This window comes from Anomaloglossus baeobatrachus, chromosome 1 (genome assembly GCF_048569485.1).
Source record: "Anomaloglossus baeobatrachus isolate aAnoBae1 chromosome 1, aAnoBae1.hap1, whole genome shotgun sequence".
Lineage (NCBI taxonomy): Eukaryota > Metazoa > Chordata > Amphibia > Anura > Aromobatidae > Anomaloglossus > Anomaloglossus baeobatrachus.
This window is the reverse complement of record NC_134353.1, coordinates 861,290,181-861,307,308: the sequence shown is the minus strand read 5'-3', so window position 1 is coordinate 861,307,308 and position 17,128 is coordinate 861,290,181. Positions and strand designations below refer to the sequence as shown.

Below are 17,128 nucleotides of genomic sequence, written 5' to 3'. Positions count from 1 at the left end.
AGTGGGTAACCGGTGGGAACCCATCGCTACCAAAAAGGACTTTACATAGGTGCAGGGAAGAGACCGTCACCGCTAACTGCAGGGAACCGCAGCACCGTGAACCATCCGAGGGACCCGTCCAACCAGCCGTTTGTTTACCGAGAACTGTGTCGTGTTTACTGGCTGAGTGAGTACCTCCGTGCCGTGCGGCACAGCGCCGTCCCTGCGCCCCTGCACCTCCACAGGCCCCATACCCGCCTGTCCACCATCCAACCCCATCACTGGGCTTTGGGATCGCCAACCCCTACCCACGGAGGGGCAACACAACAACTGGCTGCTCCACACCATCACTCCCGGGATCCCCAGCCAGAGCAGCGGTGGTGTACACTCAATCACCACAACCGTGGGTGGCGTCACGGACAACAAACAATCCCCACACCCAAACCCCCTTTCACTCACGGGCGAGGAGCGCCGCTCGAGACCCCCGGGATCCGGCCCACCGCTCGAGCCACCACAGAGCAGCAGCAGCCGGACCCGAGCAGTGGGGTGAGCGCAGTGCTGACACCCTCCTCCCCACCCGCGACAACTTGGCGTCACGAACAGGATCTTACCGCTCTGCCATCTGGTAGAGGTGCGCCTTGTTGCCGCCGGAGGTGTCCGGCCGAAAAATTTCAGAAGCCGCCATCTTTGGCGCGAAGAGTTCCCGCTCGAGCGTCTTCTCGAGTAGCAGAGGCGCGAAGGCCAAAACCCCGCCCCGATAGAGGAGGGGCCGGAAAGAGGCTAAGGGGGACGCGATGGCGGCTGGCTGCATGTGAACGCAGCTATAAAGGCAGGGACGCCAGGACTCTGCAGACATCTTGTTCCTGGGAGAGGCCGCCAGCAACATGTTCATGCCGTCCCGCAGCACCGTGGCCCCCGCGCCTGGAACCGCGGCGTGGGTGAAGATCCGGACCGTGCAGCTCTACCAGAGGCTGCAGGTCAAGATGCAGCTCCTCATGGAGGAGTGGGAGGCCGACATGGCGGACGTGATCGCGACCGTGCGGAGACGCGAGGAGGAAGCTGAGGAAGGGAGGGTGAGTGACCCACGCCCCGATGCCCTTGAAGGGCCGGTCATCGCAGCTGCGGGACCCGGTCCAAGCCCTCTCGCTCTGTTGCCTCCCTCGCCACCCGTCTCGGAAGCTGTGACCCCGCCACTAGGCCCGCTGCCACCGCAACCGGTAGCGATACCCAGCATGCCCGCCCCGGCGGGCCGACCTGTAGCCGGAGCCCGTAGCAAGTCGGAGGTGCTGCCATGGAAGGTCCCGAAGTCTGCACCGGAGGCAGCCCCTGAGAAGTCCCCCGAGCCGGAGCTGATGACCCGTTCCGAGCCGGAGGCCCAGCTGCGGAAAGCCCCTGTGCCCAGCCCCCACATCTCGTCTCTGAGGTTGCGCCGGGTTGCCGCTGCAAGGCGGGGTCCAAGGCCAAGACGCCGCGGGACCCGCCGCCCAGATCCCTGACAGTGGGCAGCGTCCAGAATGTCCCGCGGGGCCCGACCCGTGCGCCGGAGCTCGCAGCAGCGCCGTATTGGGACAGGGAGCCGGTACCGCTGGGCCTGGAGATCGGTGAGAGAGAGAAGAAGAAGGCGGAGCTGGTGGCCCGAGCAATCAGAGAAAAAGAGAGCCTCCGTCAGGCAACGTTCTGTGTCCGGGGCCCGCTGTACGAAGGGCAGGTGAGGCGGTTTGATGTCCGCCGGGGCTATGGGTTTATATATGAACCGGGACTGGAGGCCGAAGTGTTTATAGTCCGGCGGGATGTGAATGCCCACCTGCCTGAGGAGCATCCCGGCCGTAACCTGATGCCGGGCGACATTGTGCAGTACACCCGGCACTGTGGGGAGAGGGGGAGGTTCGCGCTGGACGCTAAGCTAAGGGGCAGCCAGGAGTCCCGTGTGAGCGCTGCGCCCCCTCCCTCAGGTGATGCCGAAGAGTATGAGTAATGGCAGCGGAGTACCGTTGCACCGTCCCCATTGGGACCAAAGCCTGTTTACAAGTTTAAAGTGATGATAAGTAAAATAAAACCGTGAAGTTCACCTGATTCAACCGTGATTGAGAGAACCGGCCGTTGCCGGCACCGTTGTCCCCGTGGGGACCGTTTGAAAAGTGTTTGCATGAGGAACTGCTCATGGACAAGCCCGTGAACTTGCAGGACAACCACAAACGTTAAGTGGCATGTAAATAAGTTGTGCTACCGTTACCGTTTCCGCAGTTGCCGCCTCCGGAGAGGCAGGTTGCAGGGAGGGCCCACAGTAGAGCCGGCTGGGGCCCAGCCACCGCAGGAACCGGTGGCTACCCTCTGGAGGGGAAGGACAGATCCCGCTCGGGTAACTTGTGCTGGACTGAGGTCAAGGGGTTCTGCCTGTTTTCTAGGGGCAGCATCAGGGCCAGGTTGCTTGGGTGGGAGAGAGCGGAAACCGTAACCGTACACCATTTGAAACGTTTAAGTACCGAGCCTCCCGATGTGGGATGATGTCATAACTTGTAAATATGTTACCGTTTTTCTATCTTTTCACAGAAAAAAAAAACAAAAGGAAAATAAAACCGGTGTTGGACGGGCAGCCCGAGGACGGTCTGCTTTTTGCTAAGGGGGAATGTGACGCCCTGGGCAAGCCAGGGGTCACAGGTCACAACATCACATGCACCCCACATTCCCTGTAGGTACACCAAGGCTAACCTAAAATCCTTGTTGCCTTCCTCCAGGGGCTGATGTCCACACCAGGGGGTGGGCCAGGCGGTTGGCTTCGCCCACCGAGGAGTTCACAGCCCTGGAGGCGGGAAAAACCAGGCAGATCAGTTAGGGATCCCGCCCGATCCCGATCCCCGCCCGCGACACATGCACGTCATTCAATTCCTAAAAATTGAACGTCAGGTTGTTCATCGTACCCGGGGTAGCACACATCGCAGTGTATGACACCCCAGGAACGATGAACAGATCTTACCTGCATCCTGCGGCTCCCGGCCGGCTATGCGGAAGGAAGGAGGTGGGCGGGATGTTTACGTCCCGCTCATCTCCGCCCCTCCGCTTCTATTGGCCAGCTGCCGCATGACGTCGCTGTGACGCCGAACGTCCCTCCCACTCCAGGAAGTGGATGTACGCCGCCCACAACGAGGTCGTATGGACGGGTAAGTACGTGTGACGGTAAATAATCGTTTGTGCAACACGTTCAACAAATTGAACGTGCCGCCGCACATACGATGGAGGCAGTTACGATCGCATACGATATCGTATGCTTAATCGTAACGTATAAAACAGGCTTTAGCCTAAAGGCCCCGTCACACACAGAGATAAATCTTTGGCAGATCTGTGGTTGCAGTGAAATCATGGACATATTGTTCCATTTGTACACAGCCACAAACCTGGCACTGATTGTCCACAATTTCACTGCAACCACAGATCTGACACAGATCTGACACAGATTTATCTCTGTTTGTGACAGGGCCTTAATACTTGGTTGCACAACCTTTAGCTAAAATAACTGCAAACAACCGCTTCCGGTAACCATCAATGAGTTTCTTACAATGCTCTGCTGGAATTTTAGACCATTCTTTTTTGGCAAACTGCTCCAGGTCCCTGAGATTTGAAGGGTGCCTTCTCCAAACTGCCATTTTGAGATCTCTCCACAGGTATTCTATGGGATTCAGGTCTGGACTCATTGCTGGCCACTTTAGTAGTCTCCAGTGCTTTCTATCAAACCATTTTCTAGTGTTTTTTGAAGTGTGTTTTGAGTCGTTGTCCTGCTGGAAGACCCATGACCTCTGAGGGAGACCCAGCTTTCTCACACTGGGCCCTACATTATGCTGCAAAATTTGTTGGTAGTCTTCAGACTTCATAATGCCATGCACACGGTCAAGCAGTCCAGTGCCAGAGGCAGCAAAGCAACCCCAAAACATGAGGGATCCTCCACCATGTTTGACTGTAGGGACCGTGTTCTTTTCTTTGAATGCCTCTTTTTTTTCCCTGTAAACTCTATGTTGATGGCTTTCCCCAAAAAGTTCCACTTTTTTCTCATCTTACCAGAGAACATTCTTCCAAAACATTTTAGGCTTTCTCAGGTAAGTTTTGGCAAACTCCAGCCTGGCTTTTTTATGTCTCGGGGTAAAAAGTCGGGTCTTCCTGGGTATCCTACCATACAGTCCCTTTTCATTCAGACGCCGATGGATAGTACGGGTTGACACTGTTGTACCCTCGGACTGCAGGGCAGCTTGAACTTGTTTGGATGTTAGCTGAGGTTCTTTATCCACCATCCGCAAAATCTTGCGTTGAAATCTCTCGTCAATTTTTCTTTTCCGTCCACATCTAGGGAGGTTAGCCACAGTGCTAAACCTCCTTTAAACTTCTTGATGAATTTGTGCACCGTAGACACAGGAACTTTCAGGTCTTTGGAGATGGACTTGTAGCCTTGAGATTGCTCATGCTTCCTCACAATTTGGATTCTCAAGTCCTCAGGCAGTTCTTTGGTCTTCTTTCTTTTCTCCATGCTCAATGTGGTACACACAAGGACACAGGACAGAGGTTGAGTCACCTTTAATCCATGTCAACTGGCTGCAAGTGTGATTTAGTTATTGCCAACACCTGTTAGGTGCCACAGGTAAGTTACAGGTGCTGTTAATTACACAAATTAGAGAAGCATAACATGATTTTTCAAACAGTGCCAATACTTTTGTCCACCTCCTTTTTTATGTTTGGTGTGGAATTATATCCAATTTGGCTTTATGACAATTTTTTTTTGTTTTTCATTGAAGACAAATTAAATGAAGATAATAATACCAAGTAATTTGTGATTGCAATCATTTTCAAGAAGAAACTGAGTATTATCTGACAGAATTGCAGGGGTGCCAATACTTTTGGCCAGCACTGTATACTTCCAGTCCCCCTCTATGCACTCTTGGGATGTGTGTATGTATATTTAATGGTCAGGGGGGAATTAGGCATTTGCTTGCTCCTCTGGTAGTGGCTTTTCTTCTACAGGTGCAAAAGATCAGGCATGTTGAAATCATAGATGCCTGATCCTTTTTTGCCTTGATATCTTCCATTGATGATATGGTCAGGAGATGCCCATTCCACTGGACGGGGGTTTTGTCGACACTTATCTAATGTGTATGACCTTATGTTATAACAAAATCTTTTAAACAATTTTTATCTCTAAAGGTGGCTTTAGACCCGCCCCCGTCGTTTTTGCGTCACGGGCAAATCGCTGCCCGTGGCGGAAAAACTCACTAGTACTCATCACACATACTTACCTACCCAATGATGTCGCTGTGGATGGCGAACAGCCTCTTTTTTTAAGGGGGTGGTTCGTGCGGCATCACAGCGATGTCATACGGCAGGCGTCCAATAGAAACGGAGGGGCAGTGAGCAGCAGCATGAAAGACACGCCCACCTCGTTGCCGGAGAACGCAGGTATGGTGTTGTTCGTCGTTCCTGGGGTGTCACACATAGCGATGTGTGCTGCCTCAGGAACGACAAACAACCTGCGTCCAAATTCAGCAACGATATTTGGGAAAGGAACGGCGTGTCAACGATCAACGATGTGGTGAGTATTTTTGCTCGTTAGCGGTCGCTCGTATGTTTCACACGCAATTACGTCGCTAACGAGGCTGGATGTGCGTCACGAAATCCGTGACCCAAACGACATCTCGTTAGCGATGTCGTTGCGTGTAAAGCGGTCTTTAGAATGCCAAAACCTAGGGGTTTCTATGGTGGGTCAAAAAGCAACATGCAACCATCAATTTCCATTTGTTTGTATTTATGTCAAAGAGATTTAGGGGCAAAGAATGTTTGAAAATGATCTTACATAAATAATGCAATTACAAGCCGGATGCAGAAGATAGAAGACAGGCAGGGTGCTCCGAAGCAAGACTTGCTCTTTGTAAACACTCTCACACCTCGACCAAGAGATGAGGAACAAGGATTCTTGTATTAACCCTTAAAAGATATCCCCCGCCACTCCCTGCCTAAAGGGGGGCTTTACACGGTAGCGATATCGCTAGCAATTTGTAGCGATAGCGAGCGTGTAAGTACCCGCCCCCGTCGTGCATGCGATAGTTTGTGATCGCTGCCGTAGCGAATATTATCGCTACAGCAGCGTCACACATACTTACCTGGTCGGCGGCGGCGCTGTGACTGCCGAACAATCTCTCCTTAAAGGGGGAGGGACGTTTGGCATCGCAGCGATGTCACCGCAACGTCACTAAGCGGCTGGCCAATCAAAGCGGAGGGGCGGAGATGAGCAGGATGTAACATCCCGCCCACCTCCTTCCTTCCTCATTGTGGCCGGCGGCAGGTAAGGAGACGTTCATCGCTCCTGCGGTGTAACACATAGCGATGTGTGCTGCCGCATGAGCGATGAACCACCTGGATAAAACAACCCTTACCGATTTTTGAGTTTGGGACGACCTCTCCATGGTGAACGATTTTCACCATTTTTGAGGTCGCTTAAGATCGCTGGTCAGTGTCACACGCTGCGATATCGTTAATGACGCCGGATGTGCGTCACTAACAACTTGACCCCGACGACAAAACATTAACGATATCGTAGCGTGTAAAGCCCCCTTTTCCGTCCATGCCTCCAGTCCAGCACATGGCTAATTTGCCTGCTCTGCCCCTTCACCATGTATAGTAGATGAGGCGAAAGTGCCGGGCCCCTCTGCTGCGGCCGTGACTGGGTACGCTGAAGAGGGAGACCCGGACGGTCTGGGGCTTAATAAAGTTAAGTAATTACCCCATACCCGGCCAGGCCTCCTTCTTCACAGGGCCCCATACACCAGTCATGGTTGTAATGCCCTGGCAGCTGCCCTGGATATAAGAAATGGGTTTCTAAACTAGACAAGCCCTTTAAACACCACCAGGACTTGCCTTGGATTAGACGGCACCCTGCTGGATGTTATCTTTTTGCTGCCTCTTTCCACCAACCCAAGATCTGTAATGACTTCTAACCAGACAATAGGTGCAAGGAAGTGTCTTATGTTGCTACCCATCAAACACAAAGGATCATCACAGTTGTTGGGTAAAAGCTACTTTCTGCTCTTTGTACTGTCTGTGAATTCAGAAAGGTAATAGGTGATAGGATGGTTGGCAGAGGGGAGACAGGCCTGGCAGCCCCTTTATTGGGCGGAATGTATAGCAACAGGTCATAGACCCCTAACGCTAGCTCAGATGACAGCATCAGAGGAAATTTTCAAAGTAGTTTAAGATGAGGCAATTAAAGTTTTCTTACCTTCAGGTAACATAGGTGTTTTGTTATTTATGGCCTTCTGTAAAACTTGTGCCAAGTGATGGTGACCGGTCTCATGAAGTACAGCACAGAAGGTTGTGAACATGTGATGGTCTTTGCTTTTCAGCACATCAAGAAATCTGGCAACTTTCCGATCTGAAGATTCCTCGAGCTTTATTTAGTAACACAGAGACAGGTAAGGTAAAGTATTGGATTGGATTGAAAGTTGTAAAATAACTATAAATGGTTATGTAGTGATGTGACTTCTTATACCAGTTGTGGGATGTAATCTGTTGTCTTTAACCTTCCTACACTAGATGTAATTATTACAGATCTGTGTTCTTTAAAGTGAATCTGTCACCAGGTATTTTTCTCCCCCATCTGAGAGGAGCATAATGTAAAGACAGAGACCCTGATTCCAGTGATGTGTCACTTACTTATCTGTTTGATGTAATTTTGATAAAATCAATGTTTTCTCTGCAGTTATGAATATGCTGGACTACCTGCAGCACGCCAAGTAGTCCTCTAATGATAATCTACTGCTTATTAAACAGTGATTTTATCAAAACTACACTAAGCAGCCCAGTAAGTGACACATCGCTGGAATCAGGATCTCTGCCCCTACGTTATGCTGCTCATATTAGGTGGCAAAAACCTGGTGACAGATTCTCTTTAACTATTGTTGTTTCTTGCTATGGAAATCAGACACATGACCCCGGAGGGCAGCATAAAGTGAAGTAATCGAGTTGTACATTGAAACTGAACCATGTACTGTAAATCTACATTAGTATGGGAAAATTAAGACCAATGAGTGACTTCGAATGAGTCATTCAAAGGTTTTCTGTAATATAAAATTCTACATAGATGTCAGGTTTGTCTTGTACTGAGGTGATTGCAGGTCTAGCATTTCACATCAATTAGTAGCTGTATATGTAGAACATATTATTTTTAATTTTTTAAAGCAAGGAATTATATATATATATATATTGTGAGGCAGTGACAGGGGTAATATTTGAAGACCGCTATGTGTCCCCCAGAATGTGTCTGGAAACCCTCTGAGTTTGCTATAGCTATTACTGGGAGTATAGCACAAAGGGTAACAGGGAGACAGATCCCTCCTCCCAGTCCAGGTTTTGTAGCAATCCTCATGTCCGGCATTTTCGTTTAAATCATGCAGAGCACAGCAGGGTGTGTCTCAGTTGAGAGCCAGGCTTGGTGAAGCTAACACATGCTGTGTGAGCTGGGCTGGCTCTGTGTGGAGTGAACACAGGCCAAGAGTGTGAGCCTAGGAGAACATTACACAGATCCCTGCGGTTATCGGGGTCCTAAGGTAACAAGACTTTTTGATGCAAAGAATTTGTCTATATGCACCGGCTGTGATCCGGAAGAGACTTTGACTGTGGGAAATTGGATCTATTTATGCTGCAACAATAAATAGACTGTTGGTGTGAACACGCTGCTGCCTCACTGCCTCACGTTTTTGCCCAAACAACGCTGCTACCTCACATTATGGTGGAGAATGCGGGCATGGCAGCCTGGTTGCTAAGGGCAATGGCCTAAGAGGTACTTACCCGGAAAAAAAAAAAAAAATTCTACTGACTGTTTGCGGTGGATCGGCGGGTCCACGAAGCCTGCAGGCGTTGCAGCCTGGTTGCTAGGGGCAACAACCCAGTTTTCACATGCTTATGATCAAGCCTGCAAAGTTACAGTTTACCTCAGCAGCCACTATGGAGGATCTTGTAAAGCAGCTGGCCCAGTCTACTGCTCAACTACAGCAGGTTTTTGCACAAACCAGTGCACAACAGCAACAGGCTAATGCTCAGCACCAGCGGGTGTTAGCTCAGCAACAGGAGACAAACAGCTTGTTGACTAAACAGCTTTCTGCTCTGCGAGAAGCGCTCCCAGCGGTAACTCCAGGTCATCCAGTCCTTCCTGCGGCCCAGGACAGAGTAAGGGCGGCACTTACGAAGATGAGTGCAGAGGACGACCCAGAAGCCTTTCTCTCCGTGTTTGAGAGGACCGCTGAGCAAGAGAAATTGTCTACCGATCGTTGGACTGATGTCGTGGCCCCGTTCTTGGTAGGTGAACCCCAAAAAGCGTACCTGGATCTCAGCACGGAGGATGCCAAGGACTATGGCATACTGAAAGGTGAGATCCTTGCATGAATGGGGGTTAACACTTATCTCCGGGCCCAACGAGTGAACCAGTGGTCCTTTGAGGAGGGAAAACCTGCACGCTCACAGGCCCATGTCTTACTGGACCTTGTAAAAAAATGGCTGCAGCCGGAGACCTTGAACCCCGGACAGATGATTGAGCGGGTGGTGATTGAACGGTTTGTGCTGACTTTGCCAGCCCCCATTCAACGGTGGGTGGGACAGGGGGACCCCGGTACCCTAGACCAGCTAGTGAATTTGGTGGAACGCTACACAGCTACCCAGGAGTTGGTCCGGGACTCTGCTTCACGGCGGGCACTCCGTAGGGATACGCCCCCTTCACAGTTGGTAAAAGACTCCCGTCCCCCCTCATGTGCTGTCCCGTCTTCAGCCCTGGCAGAGAGTAAACCCCAGACTAAGGTTAGCCGGAGTCCCGGTTCCCCAAAGTCAGACACCCGAAACAGGGACACCTCTGCTGTTATGTGCTGGCGGTGCCATCAGCTCGGGCATGTGATGGCACAGTGCCCACTCAAATCAGAACCCATGGACTGCCGTTACGCTCGCCGGGTGTCAATGTATGCCCATACTGTTTGTACCGCAAGCACTGTTACTATGGGGGAGGAGCCCCATCTCTGCAAAGTACGTGTTAATGGCTATACAGCAGAGGCTTTGTTGGACTCAGGAAGTGTAGTGACTCTTGTACATGCCTCCTTGGTCTCCGGGAAAAACCCTACGGGACATAAAGTAGGGGTACTTTGTATTCATGGAGACCTACGTGAATACCCTATGGAAAGGGTCACCATTGCTACCTCGTGTGGAGAGGTTCAACATGAAGTGGGGGTGATGAAAAGACTTCCATATGCTGTTATTTTGGGAAGAGACTTGCCCCTGTTCTGGACATTATGTGGGAGGCGACCTAGCCCTCCAAGGTGTATGATTGAACCAGGCCCTGAGCCGGACGATCCCGACTCAGGGATACCTGCCGTAGGGGTCACCAGTATAGGGACAGAGTGTAACCCTGCCAGGTTCCCCCTAGAGGTAATGGCAGGAGAGGTTGAGCCACCCGAGGCAATCCCGGAGTTGAACGTGTCTCCAGATAATTTCGGAACCGCACAGCTCCGGGACCCCACATTGGCTCCTGGACGTGGAAATGTACAGGTAATTGATGGGGTACCCCAGCGGCCTGGTGCCAGGCTGGAAACTCCCTACATGGCTCTAAAGCGAGAGTTGCTCTATCGGGTTGATACAATCCGGGGGGAAATAGTGGAACAGTTGGTGGTCCCTCAGCCGTACCGCCGTCAGACCTTGGAATTGGCTCATAACCACCTAATGAGTGGGCACCTAGGTGAAGAGAAAACGCGGGAACGCATGTTTCAGCGGTTTTACTGGCCAGGGGTCGGCACAGAAATCAAGAGGTTCTGTGAGTCCTGCCCAGTTTGTCAGTTGACCGCACCAACGCACCGTTTCCGTAGTCCTCTGATGCCTTTACCCATTATAGAGGTGCCTTTTGAGCGGATTGCTATGGATCTGATCGGACCCATTGTAAAATCAGCCCGTGGTCACCAGCACATCCTGGTAGTGATGGATTACGCGACACGTTATCCGGAGGCCATTCCACTACGTCACACCTCGGCGAGGCTTATTGCTCGGGAGTTGATTGCTATGTTCTGTCGCGTGGGGTTACCCAAAGAAATCCTGACCGATCAGGGCACTCCCTTTATGTCTAAAATTACAAAGGAACTGTGCAAACTCCTCCAGATCAAGCAGCTACGCACGTCAGTGTACCATCCCCAGACTGATGGTCTAGTGGAACGTTTTAATAAAACTCTGAAGGCTATGTTGAAGAAGGTGGTCTCCAAAGAGGGGAAAGATTGGGACATGTTATTGCCCTATTTAATGTTCGCTATCCGCGAGGTCCCACAATCTTCCACCGGGTTCTCGCCATTTGAGTTGCTGTATGGCAGACATCCGCGGGGACTGCTGGATATAGTTAAGGAAACTTGGGAACAGGAGCCCACCCCTCACAAAAGCACAGTGGAATACGTTATGGGTATGCAGGATCGTATCACGGCAATAATGCCCATTGTTAAAGAGCATTTGCTGGATGCTCAGGCAGCCCAAAGTACTCAATATAATAGAAAGGCCTCCATCAGGTCTTTTAAATCGTGTCTTAGTCCTAATACCTACTGCAGAAAGTAAGTTCTTAGCCAAATGGCAAGGTCCCTATGAGATCCGGGAGAAAGTGGGGGAAGTAAACTATAAGGTGTATCAGCCAGGTAGAAGAAAACCAGAGCAAATCTACCATGTAAACCTGCTGAAGGCGTGGAAAGACAGGGAATGTATGGTGGCTGACGTAACGTTGGACCTAACCTTTTCAGGTGCTTTGACAACAACAAAGGAGGAGTCCCCTGATGATGAATTAGGAGTGAGGATAGGGGATTCTCTCTCAAAACAGCAGAGACGGGAGTCTCGGAGGTTAGTGCAGCGGAATACGGATGTGTTCTCAAGCCTACCAGGCCGAACAACCGAGCCTCAAGTAAGGGTACGCCTGAGGCCATACCGGGTACCAAAGGCTCATAGGCAAGCCATTGTGGAGGAGTTAAAAAAGATGCTCCAACTAGGGGTTATTGAAAAATCCACGAGCGAATGGGCCAGTCCCATTGTGCTGATCCCGAAACCAGACGGTTCTTTAAGATTCTGTAATGACTTCCGAAAGTTAAATGAGGTTTCGAAATTTGATATGTATCCCATGCCCAGGGTCGACGAGCTGATAGAGAGACTGGGACGGGCCCAGTACTTCACGACTCTCGATCTCACTAAAGGTTACTGGCAGGTGCCGCTGACAGAGGCGGCAAAAGAAAAGACCGCTTTTGTCACGCCAGGGGGGCCCTATCACTATGTCGTCTTGCCATTTGGTTTACATGGGGCTCCGGCCACGTTTCAGAGATTAATGGACATAGTGTTAGAACCCCATCAACCATATGCCTCTGCATATTTGGATGACATCATCATCTATAGCAGTGACTGGAGCATCCACTTATCTCAGGTACAAGCGGTAGTGGATTCGCTCAGAACTGCTGGTCTGACGGCGAATCCAAGCAAATGTGCTATGGGTCTCAAAGAAGCCCGTTACTTGGGGTATGTGATAGGCCAAGGGGTTATCAAGCCACAAGTAAACAAAATCGAAGCCATTCAAAACTGGCCTCGTCCCCTTACCACAAAACAGGTAAGAGCCTTTCTGGGTATAATGGGGTATTACCGACGATTCATACCCAATTTTGCTGGAAGGTCGGCGCCTTTGACCGATCTCTTAAAAGGGAAGAAGTCGGTCATGGTCCACTGGTCTACACAAGCAGAGGAAGCCTTTCAGGCGCTAAAGGTAGTCCTATGTGGTCAGCCTGTCCTTGCCAACCCTGACTTTCAAAAGGAGTTTATAGTACAGGCAGATGCCTCTGAGGTGGGTCTGGGTGCAGTTCTGTCCCAGGAGGTATTTGGAGAAGAGCACCCGGTCACCTATTTGAGTAGAAAACTCACCCCGGCAGAGAAGAACTATAGCATAGTGGAGAAGGAGTGCCTGGCCATAAAATGGGCTCTGGAATCCCTACGCTACTACCTGCTGGGGCGACACTTTCGCCTGGTGACGGACCACTCCCCTTTGGTCTGGATGAGGAATGCTAAGGAGAGAAATGCTAGAGTCACCAGGTGGTTTCTCTCCTTGCAGAACTTTCACTTTTCTGTGGAACACTGGGCTGGTAGGTTGCAGGGCAATGCGGATGCCCTGTCCAGAGGTCCCTGTATGTTGGCAAAAGTTCAACCCCGCCCGTTTGAACTGAGGGGGGGGATATGTGAGGCAGTGACAGGGGTAATATTTGAAGACCGCTATGTGTCCCCCAGAATGTGTCTGGAAACCCTCTGAGTTTGCTATAGCTATTACTGGGAGTATAGCACAAAGGGTAACAGGGAGACAGATCCCTCCTCCCAGTCCAGGTTTTGTAGCAATCCTCATGTCCGGCATTTTCGTTTAAATCATGCAGAGCACAGCAGGGTGTGTCTCAGTTGAGAGCCAGGCTTGGTGAAGCTAACACATGCTGTGTGAGCTGGGCTGGCTCTGTGTGGAGTGAACACAGGCCAAGAGTGTGAGCCTAGGAGAACCTTACACAGATCCCTGCGGTTATCGGGGTCCTAAGGTAACAAGACTTTTTGATGCAAAGAATTTGTCTATATGCACCGGCTGTGATCCGGAAGAGACTTTGACTGTGGGAAATTGGATCTATTTATGCTGCAACAATAAATAGACTGTTGGTGTGAACACGCTGCTGCCTCACTGCCTCACGTTTTTGCCCAAACAACGCTGCTACCTCACAATATATATATATATATATATATATATATATATATATATATATATATATATATATTATATTAGAAAACAAGGGTAATGTGACAGGATAGGAGAACAGAGTATTGTTCTACATATCTTTCTTTCAACAGAAATCCGCTCGATCTCGATCACTGGGGACTTGATGGATGAACGCTCTGTAGGAAGATCAACCTTGTGCAGTCTAGATAGGTCCACGAGGGTCTTCTACGCCATTAATAGTATCAAGCCATTGGGTTGCTGGTCTTCCTCTTCGCCTTGTTCCTTCTATTGTTTTTTTTATCATGGTTGGAAAAATCGAAGTAAGAAGGTGAAGAGGAAGACTAGCAACTTGATGGCTTGATATTATTAAGTTAACGGCGAAGAAGACCCATCTAGGCTTGCACAAGATCAATCTTCCTACAAAGCGTTCATCCATCAAGTCAACTTCCTATAGGTTGAGAGCGAGCTGATGGCCGTTAAAAGAACAATTTCAGCACTTAGTGGAATATATGCCACAATCCTGAAGTTCTGAAGACCAAAACAGCTCCAGCCTCTTACTAGATGGATATCTCTAATAAAGTGACCATTCAATGTATATATACTTCCACTAATCATGAGAAACTCTACTGAAGTCTACAAAAAAAAAATGTTGTCAACCCCTACATGTACAGCGAAAGTTGGAAGTGGGTCTATGGGGCGTACTCAGGGGGTGAGCCCACTCCATACTCGGCAGGTAATGGTTGTGTATTACAGTCAGGACTTGCCTCTAATAATGGTGGGTGGAGCGGAGTTCCACCCGCGATAGTTAACCTGTTAAATCCTGCTGTCAAACTCTGACAGCACCATTTAACACGCACAAGCATAGAGGCATAACATTTGAAGCTCCCATCGGCATACCTGTGACATGATCGCGAGTTGCCAATGGGTTGCTATAACAGCAGGGGGTCTGTTTAAGACCTCTGTGCTTGTCATAGCAGTGCTCCTTTGAAACCCTGCCTGTGGGCTTCAAAAGAGACTGTGATTTTTGCTATATACAGCAATGTCATGGCATTGCTGTATATAGCACAAGCGATCAGATGATCGCAGGTTATAGTCCCCTAAGGCGACTATAAAAAAACAGTAAAGTAAAAAAAAATATATAAAAGTTCAATTAATCTTGTCCTACAAAAAAAAAAAGCCATCATATGTTTTGTGGACAAAAAATAAAAAAGTTATGGCTCTGGGAAGAAGGGAGAAAACCCCCCCGCCAAAACTAAAATTGGCCGTGTCGCAAAGGAGTTAATGTTCCTAAAGAAGAAAGTCTCACATATATATTGTTAAATTCAGAATTATAGTGCCAGGCCAATGTGGCTTTGTATCTTAAGGTACCGTCACACTAAGCGACGCTCCAGCGATCCCACCAGCAACCTGACCTGGCAGGGATCGCTGGAGCGTCGCTACACGGGTTGCTGGGGAGCTGTCACACAGGCAGATCTCACCAGCAACCAGTGACCAGCCCCCAGCCAGCAGCAAAGCGGTGCTGCGCTTGGTAACTAAGGTAAATATCGGGTAACCAACCCGATATTTACCTTGGTTACCAGCGAACACCGCTTAGCGCTGGCTCCCTGCACTCCTAGCCAGAGCACACATCGGGTTAATTACCCGATGTGTAGTCTGGCTATGTGAGCAGGGAGCCGGCACTGGCAGCGTGAGAGCAGCGGACGCTGGTAAAGAAGGTAAATATCAGGTAACCAAGGAAAGGGCTTCTTGGTTACCCGATATTTACATTGGTTACCAGCATCCGCAGAAGCCGGCTCCCTGCACACTGCACATTCAGTTGTTGCTCTGTCGCTGTCACACACAGTGATGTGTGCTTCACAGCGGGAGAGCAACAACTAAAAAATGGTCCAGGACATTCAGCAACAACCAACGACCTCACAGCAGGGGCCAGGTTGTTGCTGGATGTCACACACAGCAACATCGCTAGCAAGTCGTGCCTCAGCAGCAATTTTGATAGCGATGTTGCTTAGTGTGACATGGCCTTTACTCTACAAAAAACTAAGTATAAAATCATAATTTACCTCCAGCAGTCCTATCTGCTCAGTTGTCAGGATTCCATTTTCTTTGAGTCTTCTGTACACAGGAGAGGTAAGAGAGAGATGCTTCACAATTAGCTGATGGTAATGCTCCAGAACACCAGCATGCCCAATATCATTTCTTTCTGCAGAGCCCACTAAAATATCAAGGGATGTATAAGAGGATTAAAAATCCTGGCAATGCAGTACTCAGTACCAGTAAAATGCAAAATACATGCAATTTAGTCTTGAGTTGTCTAAATTTTTGTCCACCCACTTCACCGATGCCTTTACCTTGTGCCAGTCATTACAGTAGTCGTCCACCCAATACAGGATACAATACAAACCTCTCTCTCTCACCCACAAAGCTCTTCACTCTTCTGCACTGCCATACATCTCCTTCCTCATCCCTGTCTATCACCCTACCCGCAATCTCCGTTCTGTAACTGATGTTAGACTCACATCGTCCATAATCCAAACCTCACACCTCTGTCTCTATGACTTCTCTCGTGCTGTGCCAGTGTTCTGGAACGCACTACCCCAAATGATTATACTAATATCATATGGATCATACTAATATCTAGTCTCCATGTACTTAAGCCTGCTCTAAAAAGACAACTCTTTAGAGAGACCTATCACCTCAACTCTAACCTAAGTCTCCACTGTTCGCACCTTCTAATGGCCGCTTTACATGCTACGATTTATCTGACGATATGTCGTCGGGGTCACTATTTTCGTGACGCACTTCTGTCATCGTTAGCGACGCCGTTGCGTGTGACACCTACGTGCGACTCTGAACAATCGCAAAAAGGGTGAAAATCGTTGATCGTTGACACGTCGTTCAGTTTCAAAATATTGTTCGTCGTTTGGAACGCAGCAGACATATTGCTACGTTTGACACCCTGCCAACGATAAACAACATCCACACGACCGCCTTGGTCAAACAATATATCGCTCAACGATGTAGCATCGTTTGTGAGATGTGTACGTGTGACCGCTACAAAACGACCTATGAGTGATCTCTGCAAATCGTAACAATGATCTGGGCGTGTCACATCGCTAATGAGATCGCTAGTGATTTTGTTGTGTGTAAAGCAGCCTTAAATGTTAATCATAATCTGTTCCCTCCTATTCATCTCCACAACCTCCATGCACACAGTAATTACACTTGACAGATCCTGGCTGAAGACCAGATCATGCAGCTTGTTTTTATTGCTCATACCTGTCCCTGCCTAATTGTAACGGGCTACAATATGTTGGTGCTATATAAATAAAATTTATTATTATTAATAATAATAATATGAAGCAGCAAAATACATACATAAGTGTATAT

General features: G+C 49.4%; 1 protein-coding gene across 1 annotated transcript in view; it reads right to left on the bottom strand.

The window, feature by feature from the left end:
* The window catches only part of LOC142254680 (uncharacterized), a 59,751-nt gene that overhangs the window by 4,872 nt on the left and 37,751 nt on the right, over window positions 1-17,128 (bottom strand). The window contains exons 3-4 of the mRNA XM_075325875.1: window positions 15,802-15,953; window positions 7,232-7,400 (exon numbers count right to left, since the gene is read on the bottom strand). Of these exons, the coding sequence (XP_075181990.1) occupies window positions 7,232-7,400; window positions 15,802-15,953 (321 nt within the window). The remainder of the gene's footprint in view (window positions 1-7,231; window positions 7,401-15,801; window positions 15,954-17,128) is intronic.